The following is a 16,056-nucleotide window of genomic DNA, read 5'->3' on the forward strand; positions in this document are numbered from 1 at the left end:
GGGGACAGGGAAAATTTCATAAAAGGGTTGATAAATGAAGCAATGTGGCTCTTCTGAGTGTTTATGCACTCAGATTTTTGGTTGTGGTGAGTGAAGACAGGAGGGCCTCTTGGATAATGTGCATCAAACCCTGAACCCTGCAAGTTCAGAAACCTCACAGAGTAGTCAGTGAGGTACTTTCAGGCAATTCAGCCTGAAAACCTTCATGGCTACTGAAATCTCGTTTTCACTCACCAGGAAGATGATGAGTGTGTCTCCTCTCTGTGCTGAACAGCAGCACTGATTGCTCCCATGCCCTTTCCCTACCATCACTGCCAGCAGAACTCCACAGACACAAACTCCTGAAAATGTGCACAGAGTGCACCACCAGAGCCCCTCTCCCCTGGGTGGGTTTGCTGAGTTCACATGAGAGGTTCTGGGTTGCGTTAGCACAGCCTGTGCTGGTGGCTGACCACGTTTCTGAGGTAGTACAAGTCTCCACCTCACTTCAGTTAGGCTGGGGCTGTGTCATCTCCTGTGGAATGGGTTTACTGCTCTGCAAGGCCAGTCTCCTTGCAGCTCTGGTCAGAATGCTCAAGAAAAATATAAGCAAGTAATTCTACATGCAGAGAAGTGATGCTGGACTCTTCAGGTAGACAGAAAAGGCTGGGAAAAACAAAAATCCAGAAAGGATCATTTTTTACAAAGTGACTAAGATAATAAATTCTCTTAGGACTGGGCATTTTAGAAGCTGTGAGATAGAAGTGGAAGACAGGCAGAGAGAATAGACTGACAATAAATAAATTAAGGCTGAAAATGGGAACGTTTCTGACCACAGAGAGAAGAGCTGAGAGGATAAAGGTGATGGTGGGAACTGTCTCTGTCAGTGTGCCATTTATGCAGTGGAAGAGGGATGGCCTTGCAGTACAACCCCTTGTGATCCTTTCTGTAACAGACTGAGCATGAACATCCAAATGAAAGATCAAACATCAGCTTTATCTGCTTTGCAAAGTCAGAGCTTACAAAAATATTTGTATGTATTAGAGATGATGGGTCACAGTGAGATTGTCTGAACCAAGCATGTCTTTGGTCTATGTACAGCATCTTTTCTGCTTGACATTCCTAATACCACTCCTTAAACAAGCCTTAGTCTCTGCTTATTGCATGTCTAAAAGCAGCGGGTTGCCTGATTCCTTTTAGCTTTATTAGTAATTCTTGTTTGGTGAGAAGGGAGTTGAGGGTGGGCAGCCTTGGCTGTGAGTGACACCTCCTGGCATGCTGAGGTGCTGTTGATTCAGTGCAGTTTGGCTGGAAGTGCCATTTCCTATTTGTCTTGAGCTCTGGAAGACACAGGAGTCAAATCTCCTTCCTTGCCTTCACACAGAGCTGCCTCCCACACTGGTGTGGTCCTTCCTGGTTATTCACTAAGAGCAACTGGGTTTCCACAGCAAAATTGCTGCTACCTGGAATGACTGACAACATCCTCCAGTTCTCTGTCTTGGAGGCAGAAAGGATGTTAGATCTGTTCATGTTTTGGAGCCATCACTGGATAAAACCAGTGGTAGCCCCTACAAAAAAAGCAAAGAGACCAAAATTGGAAACAGACAGAAATGCCTGAGCAGCTGGGCTGTGCTCCAGCATCTGGAGAGTGCTCAATGCCCGTGCAGCCGGGCAGGGCTCCAGCATCAAGCAGCTCTGAGCTCTGAGAGGAGAAAAGCAGCATCATTTCTATGCCTACTTATGGCCCTATGGGATGTTTTAGTCACTGCACACAGTGGGCAGTGTGAGAGAAAGAGTGGAGATCTGTCTCTGCTTGGGTTCTGACTGGGCACAGGGACAGAAGTCTTAATCTTTAGCTGAGGAAAACTGCTAATGGAAGGAAAACCCTGGGGCCTGGCAATCAGTCAAGTGCTGCTCCACTTGGTGGACCCTGGGGTGTGTTTGCATGGCATTCAGCAGTGTGAATGTGAAACTCCAAGGAGATGGAGGAAGCTGGAAGAGCTTCATTCTTTAGCCCCTGCAGAGCCTCCAATTACACCTAGAGCTGATGCAGGTAACCAAGAGCACAGAAAAGGGAACTTTTTAAAATACCTCACCTTTCTGAAAAAACAGCAAGTGAGTTTTAACTACATTTAATTATTTAGATAGATTTGCACTGTTGGTTTTTGTTTAGATTTTTAAAAATAAGTTTGTCTTTTTTAAACAAGTCTGTCAAGTATTCAAGTCTGTACACTTTGAGTGCTCTTTGGAAGGTTATTACTTTGTTACACTACCTTTGGATTATGCTTATCACCTTGCACCTTTTCTTGTATGAAACATTTCAATAAAATGCTTCTTGGTAGCATTAGAGTTCACAGAGATGGATGGTCTGGTATGGAATACAGCAATGAAGTCACCTATCTACAAACCCCAGAGTCCTGAAAAGTGCTCATGATACTGAACTAAAATTCAGGCAAAAGTCATATTTAGGGTTAAGAAAATAACATGCCTTGGCAAAAAATTACTAATCTCAGGCCACAGGTGAGATGCAGACAATCATCATTATGCCTCTGCCTTCAGACAAGGATTTCTAGTTCATAATTGGGATGGTCCATTACAGTGAGAACAATGCTCCTGCTTTGCTGCCAATGCTGGCACTTTCAGAGTGTGGCTGCTGAAAAGATACAGCAGGCTGACAATACCCATCACAACTGGAAATCTGAAAATCTTAGAACTTGTGCAAAGTCACAGATCCTTCATTCCTATGACTGCAAACATGTAACAAATTCATTCATGGTTGTCTCTGGACAAGACCTCAGAGGAAGGGTGGCAATAATTACGTGGATGTGCTGTGCAACTGTCAGCAGCAGTTTCAGTTTTCAGGCACGCTAACGTCATATCTATACTGTGCAGCTAATTTTACATTATAGCATCTGCTTTAATTCATTTCCCTAGGGTTAAAATAATATTTTTCTACAGACATGCTCAGTGCTATCATAACCTGAGCCAACTACTCTCTCCAATAAGAAGGAAGGTCTCCCAGCTGTCATGCTCTGCTGTTTTTAATCACTTCAAGCCCTGAGTTCTGGCGTTTTTGAATAGAGTTGGATAAAATGCATTCTTACTTTCTACTGTCTGGTATGTGCACTAGGCTATTTTTTTAAGCTGTATTCTTGGAGATATTGGCAAGCGTGCTGGCCCTCTAATAGGCACTCACAAGCAAGCATTACAAGCTTCCAAATTTCACAGTTAACCTCAGCAGATTTACGCAGAGGGAACACAGAGCTCTGGGTCAGTGTTACACTCCCAATGGGCCTGTCTGGGGCATCTTCAAAGCTAGCTCCACTGGCACTTTTAGGTTCCATTTTCTCTAAGAAGGTAAGAAGCTGTTATTTGTCTACAGTTAGAGATTTCCAGAGGTGTGTTACTTCTTTTCACTTGGGCTAAATTCTGAGAATAATCTGAGGATTTAAGGTCATCTGTAAGGTCAGGTAACACTATATAGTTCTGGAACCTGGGACTGCCTCTCACATAAAACCAGAGCAGTTAGAAGCTGACCCTGTTCAGAACTTGAATGCTTTTCATATTTGCATGCATGATATGAAGTGCCAGGATGGATTTGGGGCATTAATCTGGGTCTGGAGGTCTGGAGACCTCTGGAACTCAAGTTCTGGCATGCAGGTCCAGAGCAGGTTCTCTCAGGGTGTGACAATAGTTGATGTGGTTGCCTGCACTGAGGTATTGCCATCTGGAATGACTGTAATGTATTCTAAACATCTCCTGGAGTGTTCATGTAAAAGGAGAAGAGAAACAATTTCCCATGTGAGTCAGATGATCAGTGCTTTTGAGTATGGAGCACCACTGTTGGTGGAAATGGATTTCATGTCACAGTGGGAGCACATATGTCCTCTGGAGTTATTTGTTTATTTTAAATGTTGACTTTACATCAAAGTTATAAATCTGGAAACTACGCTGATACCCTTTCTAGAGCTTCATGTAATAAGATGGTATTTTATTAAACAGTTGCAAAACTGGCCAAGTCTAAGTTGTGAAATGAGGTTTTGACTGTGGGATACATGAAGGATTATCCAAAGCAGAAAAATGTGAAAGATGGCATGATGCTAGCCACTAACAGGTGCAACTATATGTATATTGGTTCTGAAAGCTCAGATGACATATTGGTTGTGAATGATTTTCATCAGCCGTAAGTGGCCTTTTTTACAGAATTCTATTGCTAACCACAAAAATCTTAATTTGTTAGATAGGTTATCCCAAACATGCCTGTAACATTTAATGAAGTAGAGTGGTCCAAGTTCTGCAAAGTGTGTGATTTATCATACTGTGCCAATTCTGCAAACACAGGCCATTCAAAATCTGGTGGGCAAAGGTAGATATTCATAGGGAAAAAGGACTACAGGAACATGCCAAAAGACATGCCTTTGGGGTGAGGAAAGATGGGCTACTGGGATACTAACATCCTTTTTCTGCTCTAGTCACAGGTACCAAACCAAAGATGTCCTCAACAAGAACGATTCTACTCATCCTGGGATTCCTCTCTACTTTGGCTGTAATTGCTTTAATTGCTGTAGCAGTGACCCAAAACCAGCCACTTCCGAAGAATATTAAGGTATTACAAGCTGGTACCCTTAGAGGAAAACAAGCTGGGGGGTTAGGTGTCCAAAGTGCTCACAGACATGTTGCTGCCCTTGCTGGCTCTGGCCTTGCTCTTTTTCTGGCTCCATGTACCTCAACATCTTGTTTTACATCTTGTGTAAAACCACTTACACTTCACAGGGAATCATGGCTTAAGTAACCTGTCCCAGTTTCCCAGCTTCTCTGCTCCTGTTCCCTTTGCTGGGAGTTTTGCACTGAAGCCCTACTGAGCGGAGCAATGGCACACACTCCCAAGCTGCCAGAGAGAGGGGCTGTGTGTGCCTGCTCCCCCGTGTGTGGAGGCAGCACGGTGCCTCAGGTGTGACATGGGCTCTGCTCTGCTCTGCTCTGCCCGCAGTATGGGATCGTGCTGGATGCGGGATCATCCCACACCAACCTCTACGTGTACGAGTGGCCAGCAGAGAAGGAGAACGACACCGGGGTGGTGAAGCAGGTGGAGGTGTGCAAAGTTGAAGGTAAGAGGAGAAAAAGGAGCTGGGGAAGGGGCGTGGGATGAAGATAATGTGATAAAAGGGTGATGGAAGAGAAATCTAGAGAAAGAGGCCAACTGTAGAAACAGTGTTACACCTGTGAGATAATGTAATAAAAGGGTGAGGGAGGAGAAATCTAGAGAAAGAGGCCAATTGTAGAAACAGTGTTACACCTGTGAGATAATGTATCTTGCTGCTTTCCATGGGGAGCTGTATGTGCATGACCTTCCTGGGGGAAAAAAAAACGGATCCGCTTTTCCCTTTGTTTTCAGGATGCTTGGAATTAATTGCTTTTTGGAAAGAACTACACCAAAGAATGTACTTAAATAAATAAAATGTCTGCATGCACTCTTGCTGAAGTGCTGATGAAAGCAATGAGAGGGGAGAGCATGGTTTGCTCTTTTTCAAGGCTTCTGTGCAAGCTGTGCATAGGGATTGTGGCTTAAGGTTGCTCAGTTTATGCGTGTCGTGGCACTTTTTAAATTCTATTTAATTGCTGTGTAGATACTGTGTGGTTTAGGAAGGCATAAATGAAGCCCAGGGGTGCACACAACAAGGAATAGCACAGACCATCATGGATCTCTGCATTCTGAGATGTTGTCAGAACTGCTGGGGGTCTTTTCAGGCCTCTGCAGTGCAGGGGAGAGCAATACTGTTATCAAGCTGCTGTGATAGCTGCTCAGGGCTGCAGCATCCCACCTCACAAGCAGCACACTGAGCATACAGCAAGCTGGAGCAAATGGGGCTTCACTGCTGCCATGCAGGCACCGGTCCTGGGGCAGTCCAGGGAACCAGGGGACACATGGCAGAGAGGGACAATGATTTTTTTCCTCGGGTTAGCATGAGACACAATAGCTGCAAAACACCCAGTGTTGTAGTGTGAGTAGAAAGTACACAAACAAATGACAGCATCTGCCCCCAGAGGAGCCAGCATGGAAGGGTCAGGGATTTTCAGGCGCAGATCCAGGGTACACCCAGGCAGACTCAGAGAAGAGACTGCAGATGTTCAGGGCATGCGAAAGAAATGGCTTGTCTCAGCCCTCACTGCTAGTTCACAGCCTGCTTTGCAGAGAAAGGGTGGCAGATCCTGAGCACTGTGACCATCCACTACGTGCATTGGGCTTAGCTGGTGCTGTAGGATTTCTAAAGCTCTTCAGAAATGGGATGGTTGAATTTGATTGTGCTGCCTGTGACACGGTTTAACACACCCGCTCATGGCAGCGTTCTGGGGTTATGCTTGGAGTCTGAACCACAAAGTGTCTGTACTTCTTGCAGGCCCTGGGATCTCAGGTTACTCCCATGCCACAGAGAAGGCAGGTCCCTCTCTGGCACAGTGCCTACAACAAGCAAAAGAGGTGATTCCCTCAGCACAGCACAAAGAGACACCCGTCTACCTCGGAGCAACTGCTGGCATGCGGCTTCTCAGGTACTGCAGGGCTTGTCCCCTTCTCCTGCAGCACTGCACCTGGGATGGCCATGGATGTGCAGGGGGGGCCTTTGGGGGACAGTCTCTGGACACACTGCCAGCTCACACTGTCCCAGATAGCCTCCTCTGCTGCTGACCTCTCTGGGCCCCGAGTCCCCTGGACTTTTCCATTGCTTCCCCACTCACCCCAACTCTCCATCATCTCCTGCATCCACATGCAGCACAGAGACACCAGGAGATCAGCAGTGCCCAAGCTGATGCCCTGACATCCCCATAATAAAGGGATGCTCAAACATCCCCACAGTCTGGTATTAGGCCCAGATTTTGAGCCCAAATATGTGGCAACTCCCCACAGAGGGCCATCAGAGGCTAAGGTAATTTTATAATCACGTCCTCCTTTAATTACAATTTGTGATTTCATGAGGGTGACCCAAACCTCTCCTGGCTAGGACAGGGAACTGAATATATCTTGGTATATATTGCTTGGGAAATCTTCCTGGGGATGTCTTCTGGATTTCTTCTCTAATGGTGACAGTAAAAAGTGAGAGAGGAGTCTCCACAGTGCAACTCCTGTCAGAATACATGCAACAGAACAAGAGCTCTGGTCTCTGCTCCAAGTACCTACTGCTCCAGCTGCAGGGCCTGTAAGTGTCAGTTGGTGGCAGCTGTGCTGTCAAGGTGTGACAGAGAGGACCACGGCCAGTTAGAGCTGGATGACTCACACGAATGACCAACCTCTGATCACTGACATTTGTTGGGGAGCTGCAGCCTTCCTACTCAGAATAAAGCACATAGAGAGCTGTCAGCCAGAGCTACTCCATTCTTTTTTCTATTCATCCAGGTTGCAGAATGAAAGTGCAGCAGACAAAGTCTTGTCCTCAGTAGGAAACACACTACGCTCAGCTCCCTTCAACTTCCAGGGTGCCAGAATCATCACTGGTCAGGAAGAAGGAGCCTATGGATGGATCACCATTAACTACCTTCTGGGCAATTTCAAGCAGGTAGTACATCTATAGCAGGACATTTGAATCATTGGATTGCAGCAGTTTGTAAGTCCTGCCTTGCAAGAAGGTGTCACAGGCACTCTCTTCCCTTGTAAGCATTTACCAGGGATCAGGAAGCTGCACATCTTGCCTCAGCAGTTGCTGTGAGTACATCCTGATACTTACTGGTATCAGGATGCACCACTATAATTAGGCTTCAAGCACTGAAATAAAACATCAGTGTCTTCAATAATTTTGCTTGGGTACAGCATCCTTCTCACTTCCTGATCTACAATACAATACTTTCTGAAAAGTTTGACTATGGTTCTTTGCTGTTGAGCTTATAAATCTTCTGAGAGCTGAAACAGTAAGTGGACTGTTTTTTCTCATAACAATAGTATTAGATTTCATATTCTTTGCCCTCCTGCAAACATGTGGACATGGTCCATCTTCTGTATTTACAAGCTTTCATTTTTCTTATGTCTTGTTCCAGCTCCCACCTCATGCCCCCTCCAGGACTTCCCATGTTTCCTGTGTTCTGTGCTTCAGCTTCTCTCCTCATAGTTCTTTCTCTTTTTAATTTCTCCAAAATAAATCTTCTCCATGCCCAATATATCTGATTTACTTTGATTTTTTTTTCCCCCAAGTCTGGCTGGCAAAAGCTTCTACACTCCCTGAAATCTTCAAGTGAGACATCAGGAGCACTAGACCTTGGAGGAGCCTCCACACAGATTACCTTTGTATCAAAGGAACTCAGTTCTGAGTCCCCAGAGAACCAGCTCTACTTCCGTCTCTATGGCAAGGATTACCAAGTGTACACACACAGCTTTCTCTGCTATGGGAAGGACCAGGCTCTGCAGCAGAAACTGGCCAGGGATCTACAGGCAAGTACATCTACATGTCTAATTGAACAATCCTGGGCTCTCCCAGCTTTGGGATACTGGTGCTGTAAAAGTTGCTGCATCCCAGCTCACCTCTTAGTCTGGATTAGAGAAATGTCATTGTTCTCCATACAAACCACCAATTTGAGATGCCTTGATTCTGGGGCATGGGTAGCACGAGAACTGCATTTCACTGAATTACTCAAGGGAGGTGACATTTTACCATCTCTGAGAAACCCAAATCAGCAGCACAGCTTCACAAATTGTGACTTAAAATAATTTGTCCAGGGTCCTGCAGGGTCCAGGCTGTGGCAGCACCCACATCTTCCCCTGTACAGCCAGTGCCTTAAGCCATCCTTATCCCTTTGACCTGATGTGTGCACCTGGATGTGATGTACTGTGACAAGTGTCACCCCTCCTTGTGCTCTTTCCCAGGGTGTTATTCTAGAGCAAAGTATAACAGCTTGGATTGATTTTTACTTTCAGACCGTGGAGAACAGCACTCTCTCCGACCCATGCTTTCACAAGGGTTATGAGAGGACTATAAATATTAGTGACTTCTTCAAAAACCCTTGCACATCAGACAAGAAAAAGGAATTATCTTTCAGCCAGCTGTACATAAAGGGAGAGGGGGACTATCAAAAGTGCCGAGAAAACATCCAGAAACTCTTCGACAAAAGCAGTTGTCCTTACTCCAGTTGCTCCTTCAACGGGATATACCTACCTCCATTACAAGGGGACTTTGGGGTGAGTCTTCACTCATTCTTCAACTATCTGTCATCCAGAATGTCAGAAGAGCAGAAATTCAGAGTAATGCTAGAGTGCATTCTTCATTACTAAGGCAGGAAATCATTTACAAGATGGCTTTTTGGATATGGTAACTATGAAAGCAGTGCTGCACTTGCTGTGAGGACAGACATGTTAACAGCTACCCCAGTAAATACTGCCTACCAGTACTGCACTGCTCCCATTCTAACCCATCTCCTTGGGGTGCTGTGATTACTGACTTCTTAAGCTGTCCAGCACCAGGGGCAGGAGAGTCTGCTGCAGGCAGGAACACTGCTCCTGCAAACCTTGTCTCCTGAGGTCAGTGGTGGCACCAGACCTGCAATTCACCCAGCAGTGTCTGAGTGCTACTGAAACCAGTCACCTATCTGCCTCCCAGACATGATGAGGAGACAGTGCACACTCTGAACACACATCATGTGTGACACCATGCTGACCATCAGCCCTAGAGCTGCAAAGAGCTGCTCAGTGATTGTGAGGCTTTCTTTCCAGGGAACTGCTAATACAATCTTGCCCTGTTCCTAAGCTGCCTCCTACCTATCAGCTACTGGCCACGGTCAGAAATGGGGTTTCTGGACCTTGGATTATATGATGGGGCTCTGTACAATCCTTTCAGACCACCATCTCTGCTCTTTGAGGTGATATTGGCTGCGCACCCATCTCACTCAGTTGCCAAAATGGGATCATGGTTGTGATGGCAATCAGTGTTCACTGTGTGCCACTGACACATGTAAAGGAGAGAGCTCACAGAAGTTCTTCAGGATATCATAATTCCTACCTCCATCTCTCAGCAGCTCTGAGATGTATGCCTCAAAATTACATCAGTCTTGAAAACATTCCTGCTCTTGTATGTGTGATGTTGTTTCTTATATTTCTCTATATATAAACAAACTCATTTTCTTTTGTGGGATTTGTGGCCTAGTCAGATTAAAAGAATCTTTCTCCTTCAGGCTTTTTCTGCTTTCTATTTTGTGATGAACTTTTTGAACCTGACCAGTGAACCAAACCCCCTTGCCCTGAACAAAGTGACCAGCACCATTGAGAGCTTCTGCGCCCGTCCTTGGCAAGAGGTGAGCCGTGCTTGTTGCAGTAGACTGGGGCTGCTGATACTTTTCTGTGGGATAAATGGCTGGGATTAATTTCCAGAGCAAGATGGGGAAGATCCCCACAGCACCTGCAGGGGATGCTCAGGCACAAGCTGGAGCAGTGGGAAGGTGTATTTAACAGTCTGGTGATTTCCTCCTGCCCTAGGTGAAGACAGCATATCACCACATCAAAGAAAAGTACTTGAGTGAATATTGCTTCTCTGGAGCCTACATCCTCTCTCTCCTGGAAAATGGCTATGGGTTCACTGAAAACAACTGGCAAACGATCAACTTCCTTGGAAAGGTGTGTTTCTTGGTGGGGAGGGCTCTGCCCCAGCAGGTCTCTGCAGCCTCTGCTGCACAGCCTGGCCCTTGATCCCAAGGGTGCCACGGCTCAGGCAATGCCCCAGTCAGCCTCCCAGCACTGATCCTGCTCTTCTGTTTCAGATTGGCAGCAGTGATGCAGGTTGGACCCTGGGCTACATGCTGAACCTGACCAACATGATCCCTGCAGAGGAGCCAGCCGGGCCCCCTCTGTCCCACGGCAGCTACGTGGGGCTGATGGTGCTGTGCTCCCTTGTGCTGGTGTCTGTGCTCCTGTTTGCCTGGCTTCTCTTCCACAAGCCCAAGTGCCTGCAGAAGGGGATTGTTTAGGAAGAACCTGAAGGCGAGAGGAGCCATGTCATCCCGGCTGCTCAGGGCTAGGAGACCCCGGCAGAGGAGGCTGTACTGCAGAGTCCCTCTGACTGAAGCTTCTGACTGTACAACAAGGGCATTTATTTCTTTTGAATCACACTTGCACTGACAGATGTTGGGACATCAGGCTCGCCACCTTCTCTGCCAAGGACAGAAAAGCTCGTGTCCCCTCCTTGAGTGGGTCATACTTTCATTCAAGGAAACTGCTGCTTGTTGGTTTCTGCCTTGTGCACAGCATTATAAAGAGAAAAGTGGCAGCAATCTTTGGGAGCCAGTGCTCCTGGAAGGGTTATCTCAGGGTCACACATCCCACTGAGCTCTTGGGGGCTATCACACACAGGATGATCCTGCTCCTTCTCTGCTGAAGCTGTTCCCAAGAGCCCTTTCTGCACCAGCACACCTCTGCTCACCTCCCTGCGCCCTGAGCTCTAACAGCCCCACAGCTGGGTACAGCTCTTGCACCTGGCTGGCCCCTGAAGGTGGGTCAGGCTCCCAAATGCCACTCTGGGAAAAGAAGGGATGAGGATGAAGAAACTGAGCATGCTTGTGGTCATCAGCCCTTAGCTGGGCTCTGTCAGCTGTCAGCTCCTTTTGAAAGGTGGCAAAATGCCTTTTTCCCACGTCTTCCTGATGTTGTTGCTGGACCAAAGCTGGCTCACTGTTGCACTGAGCCATTTCCATGTCCCTAAGGTACATCAAGCCACAAGTTCCCAACCAGACATTGCTGCTTTTTGTAGGAAGAGCTTGTACTGGCCCAGGTTCCTTGGCCAGTAGTGATTTTCTATGCCTGCAGGGACTCTGGTGTGATCAGTGTGCCCTCAGGTATAACCCACTAAAGCAATCCAGGGTCACTGTGCTGATAACACAGCAGCCTCCAATCCAGGGAAAGTGGTTATTAGATAATGTTTCTGTAGGTAGCTGGCAGCAGTTAACCAGCATGAGTATGCACAGATTGAACCACTCTTTCCACCAGCAAAATTAGTGAAGATTTGCCTTTCCTTTCCCTCATAGCACAGGCTTACCCTATGGCCACAAGACCCAGGGTTTGTGAGTGCACATACTGCAGCCCACACAACTAGGATGATGCCACTGATTGAGTTCATTAATCACTTTCTTCCATTTTTCCATTTCTTGGTCCAAAAAAGAGAGAGGTAAGTCAGAAATCCGTTTTTGTAAAAACACTCAGAAACCACTGGTGCCTGTCTACCTCCCACAAAATCTCAGAAATCTCTTCTCCTAATGACCTATAAATGTGGAGGCAAAAAGAAAGCAGAGAGGAAGGCATAGAAAAGACACACCTTGTTCCCCAAGCAGAGGTGTAGGCAGTGTGGAGGGGGTCAGGATGTGCAACCCCAACAATGCCTTCTCCTTTAGGCAAGCACAGACACAGAGCTCTCCCAGTCTGTCCCTCTGCATAGTTCAGGCCAGAAAATGTCACCCAGTTATTTCTACTTCATGCCTGGAAGTAGAAGCCCTAATATACTGAAGAACCTAAAGTAAGGGGAAAATCTACCCTGTCCTAAGATCTTTGAGCAGATCATTGTTCTTCCAAAAACCTGTGTCTTATTTTTGGTCTGAATTAGGTGGCTTCAGCTTCTGTTGGATCTTGTTCTGTCCATTTCCAAAAGACTGAGTAACTCTGCTATTAAAATCCCTTTTTCCTTGGTGGTGCTTGCAAGTTGTCATTATATCATATTAAATAGATTGGTTTTCAGTCTGTAAAGTGGTCTCTGCTGACCTGACTTGCATCTCTCGACTCCACTTCTTTTAAAAGCTTTATATCTTTCTGAAACTTGGACACCAAAGTTTTCAGCAGGTACTTGAGTCACTGGTATTGAGCTATGCTTTATGTTATCCAGTCATATATCTCTGGTCCAGGTCTGTTCACTTAACAGAAGTTTTTAGGCTTTTGAGTCCAACTGGACTGTTGCAACTCGGTCTTTTTTTCCCAGTCATGGCATTTCAGAACAGCCTCTGTCTCACATCCTACATCATTGTCTCTCAATATGAGCCATTTTCCTTCTGAGTGGCTCCACTGAAACACATATTATTCCAAGAATATTGCCCCAAGCAGATTATCCAGTTCAATCTGCAAATGACCTTTCACCTGCTATGAGTCCACTGACCAGTTTTTGTTTATCTGCAAATCCACTGCGACGTTGGAATTCAGCTAGGGATGCTGCCTTCCTTCTGTTGTTTGCAAAGATAGGTAGATGAGAGATGAACAGCAGGTTTGGCTGGAAGGCATGCGGGAGAAACGTGTGCTCAGAGCTGCTTCTGCTGCCCAGCCAGCCCCATCTGCAGCAGAGCTCACCACATGCCACCTTCCTTGCATACGGGGCCTTTGCAGCAGAGCACATGCCCTGGAGAAGCTCCCTGGATGAGCTGGTGCATCCATCCTTCCCATGAACAGCATGGAAACCTGCAGAGTGGCTGCTCCTCTCCTGAGGCCTCCCTGGGGATCTGGCAGCTGCTCAGTGGTGTCCGTGAGGAGAACTGGCAGATCCATTAGGACGTGTCAGAAATTGATGCAAAAACTTCATGTGGAAGTTGGTGTCGAAAGAAAGCTTGTTCCAGTCTGCTCTTGTCCCTGCTAAGAATTTATGTCAAATATCTGAGGTTTTACAATGTTTTGTATCTTCATTGCTAGTCCCATAGTATTAATACTGTTAGCTCCTGATTCTGGAGCCAGGTGAGCAGTTGGCATCTTCACTTGCTCCCCCTGTCTTAATTATCTCACTTTTTGGTTTGAGTTTTGGGGTTTTTTAAGCTTTAAATATGACTTGAGTGCAACCAAAAGGGCCCAAACCATGATAAATGCAAAATATGGTACAATATTTTTAAACCTTATGACTTTTAGATCCCATTCATAAACCAATCTCTCCAGGATAAGCACTTCTAAGGTGACCACATGGCAGTTGAGCAGCCTGAGGCTCCAGGAATTGATTGACTGAAGTCATCCTGTCAAGGTGAGACCATTGTATGTCACTGCCTGGTAGTGAACATTCACAGAATGGCCTATGATTGTTTTCTCTACATTTTTCCTGTTATTGCAGGACTTTTTTCATGGAGGCTACTCAAAATCCTTAGTCAAAGAGCTCAAGTTTATGAACATTCATTTCTTTGCTTCTGTGTTGCATCTGATCCAGCTGTATTCAACTCAAATGTGTGTTCCACAGCCACCCAACATGTACATGAAGACCATTAATGATAGTGGAGGGAGTTTCCAAATATGCCAGTAATGATGTATCATTTCTCTTGTTAATACAGTTGATCTGCCTCACTGATAATTATCTGTGCCTTATTTCTAATTTGACAGCTTCTGGCTTTAATTTCTAGACACTTCTGCTTTACCATTTTGCTTTCCCTGGGTAAAGCATCTTTTAACATCACATGTTCTGTCTATCACATATTTACTCACTATTCAGCTCTGATGCACTGCCAAGAATCCAGACCTTGGTGTCTCCTGAAGAGAGAGCTCTCCTGGGCTCCTAGGAAGCTCTGAGATGTGCTGCAGCAAGGTGGTGGGATGAGCGTCTCTGGTTTGGGTTCAAATGTTGATTGGTCCATTTTTGGGGAGGTTCCTTGCAGAGGGAGTTGATAGCTTTGCAGGGTGCAAGAGCAGCCTGTTCTTGCTGGGACTGATGACCTCCATGAGCTCTGCTATATTCAGCTGAGTGTCAAGTGAGGGGCAAAGCTATTGGAACTTGTCAGAAGAGAGCCCAGGTACCTGCAGCACCCTCACCTCTTGCAGGAAAACTGCTCCTCACCCCAGCCTCTAAGTACCTTTCACTCTCCTCTGTGCACAGATTTCTCCAGCCCTACAGCAAAGCACAGTGGGGCCTCCACTTGGAAGGAAGCTCTCAGAGGTGGGGCCATCACCTCTGCACTGCAAGGCTGATTTGAAGTGCTGGCGCTGGCCAGGGCTTTCCAGTTTCTCCCAGAGCAGTTCTGGGCCGGATGTGTGCCCCTTCATTCTCCACCCCAGTTCTTCCCATGCTCCGTGCCAGGCAGGATGTGCAGGCTCTGCAGGGCTGCCAGCTTTGACACAGGCTCAACAGCCTGTTCAGGAGGGACTGGGGAGAGCACACTGAGGACAGCAGTCCCTGCCACCCAGGCCATGTGTTTTCTTTCTGTGGCCCAGCCCTGAAGAAATGGATCTTTGTTTTGATGCACACACAAGCCTCTGTATGCTTATCATAATAAAGACTTCTGAACTGACGCCAGAAAAGTTTTTATGCTGTTTTCAAGATGATGGGAGTTTGCCAGAAGTGGAATGGAGCTTCTGGCACTAAACATGGAAAAGTCCTGCGATGTGATTTCCTCTCTTGCCAGTTCCCTGATGCTCTCCCAGGTCAGCTCTGAAGATCCCAGTGGATGGGTAGCATCCCCTCCTGGTAGATAAAGGCACTGTGGTCTTTCCCAGGCTCTGAGCACCTCACACAGGTTGCCTCACTCCTGGGAAGGCTGCTAGTGCCCAAACCACATCTTCCTTTGCCTTAGCTTCATCCTGACCTCCTCAAAGCAGTTCGTTCTCCCAAGCTGTGAACAGGACAGAAGCAGTCCTCTCTTCTCATTTTCCCTCTCCCTCCCCCAGGCAGCCCCACTGGCATCATGCTGGCACTGCAGCTCACCTTCCCAGCCCCCCAGCCAGGTGAAGGACAGTGGGCCTGTGCCCCTTGCTCACAGGGCTGTGTGTCTCCGTGCACAGCCACAGTCACAGCTCTGCCAAGGCAAACAATGCTTGTCACAGTTGTTATTTTTCTTCCAGCATGAACTCCCCACAGTTTGCTCATTCTTATGGCTATTAGCTTGAACTTTCCTCAAATTTTCCAAACTTCCTCTGTTAACAATATGGCCAGAACTAAAGTGAACCCATCAGATGCAGTCTTTCCATGGCCAGTTCCAGCAGAATCAGCTCCTTGCTGCCTGTGCCCATCAGCAATGCAACGGTGGGGAAACAGGGCTTGCATTCACATTCCTCTCACTCTCACCACAGTGGCACAGAGCATTCCTTCTCCCCTTCTTTCTCCCACAGCCTCAAGGTCTCTTCATTTTTGAACATCTGGGTGGGGGGTGGGGGAGTGTATGATCCAT

The 16,056-nt window shown here is 46.7% G+C and overlaps 1 protein-coding gene across 3 annotated transcripts in view; it reads left to right on the forward strand.

Moving 5' to 3' along the window:
- ENTPD1 (ectonucleoside triphosphate diphosphohydrolase 1) overlaps positions 1 to 12,682 on the forward strand; it is a 29,687-nt gene extending 17,005 nt beyond the window's left edge. For all 3 annotated transcript variants that reach the window (XM_064430995.1, XM_064430994.1, XM_064430996.1), the window contains exons 2-10: positions 4,452 to 4,585; positions 4,970 to 5,087; positions 6,378 to 6,528; positions 7,370 to 7,529; positions 8,159 to 8,395; positions 8,879 to 9,139; positions 10,129 to 10,248; positions 10,430 to 10,567; positions 10,711 to 12,682. In XM_064430995.1, the coding sequence (XP_064287065.1) occupies positions 4,452 to 4,585; positions 4,970 to 5,087; positions 6,378 to 6,528; positions 7,370 to 7,529; positions 8,159 to 8,395; positions 8,879 to 9,139; positions 10,129 to 10,248; positions 10,430 to 10,567; positions 10,711 to 10,917 (1,526 nt within the window). In that variant the 3' untranslated portion in view covers positions 10,918 to 12,682. The remainder of the gene's footprint in view (positions 1 to 4,451; positions 4,586 to 4,969; positions 5,088 to 6,377; positions 6,529 to 7,369; positions 7,530 to 8,158; positions 8,396 to 8,878; positions 9,140 to 10,128; positions 10,249 to 10,429; positions 10,568 to 10,710) is intronic.
- The last annotated feature ends 3,374 nt before the right edge of the window (positions 12,683 to 16,056 follow it).

The sequence above is a fragment of the Passer domesticus genome, chromosome 8 (genome assembly GCF_036417665.1).
Source record: "Passer domesticus isolate bPasDom1 chromosome 8, bPasDom1.hap1, whole genome shotgun sequence".
In the NCBI taxonomy this organism is placed as follows: Eukaryota; Metazoa; Chordata; class Aves; order Passeriformes; family Passeridae; genus Passer; species Passer domesticus.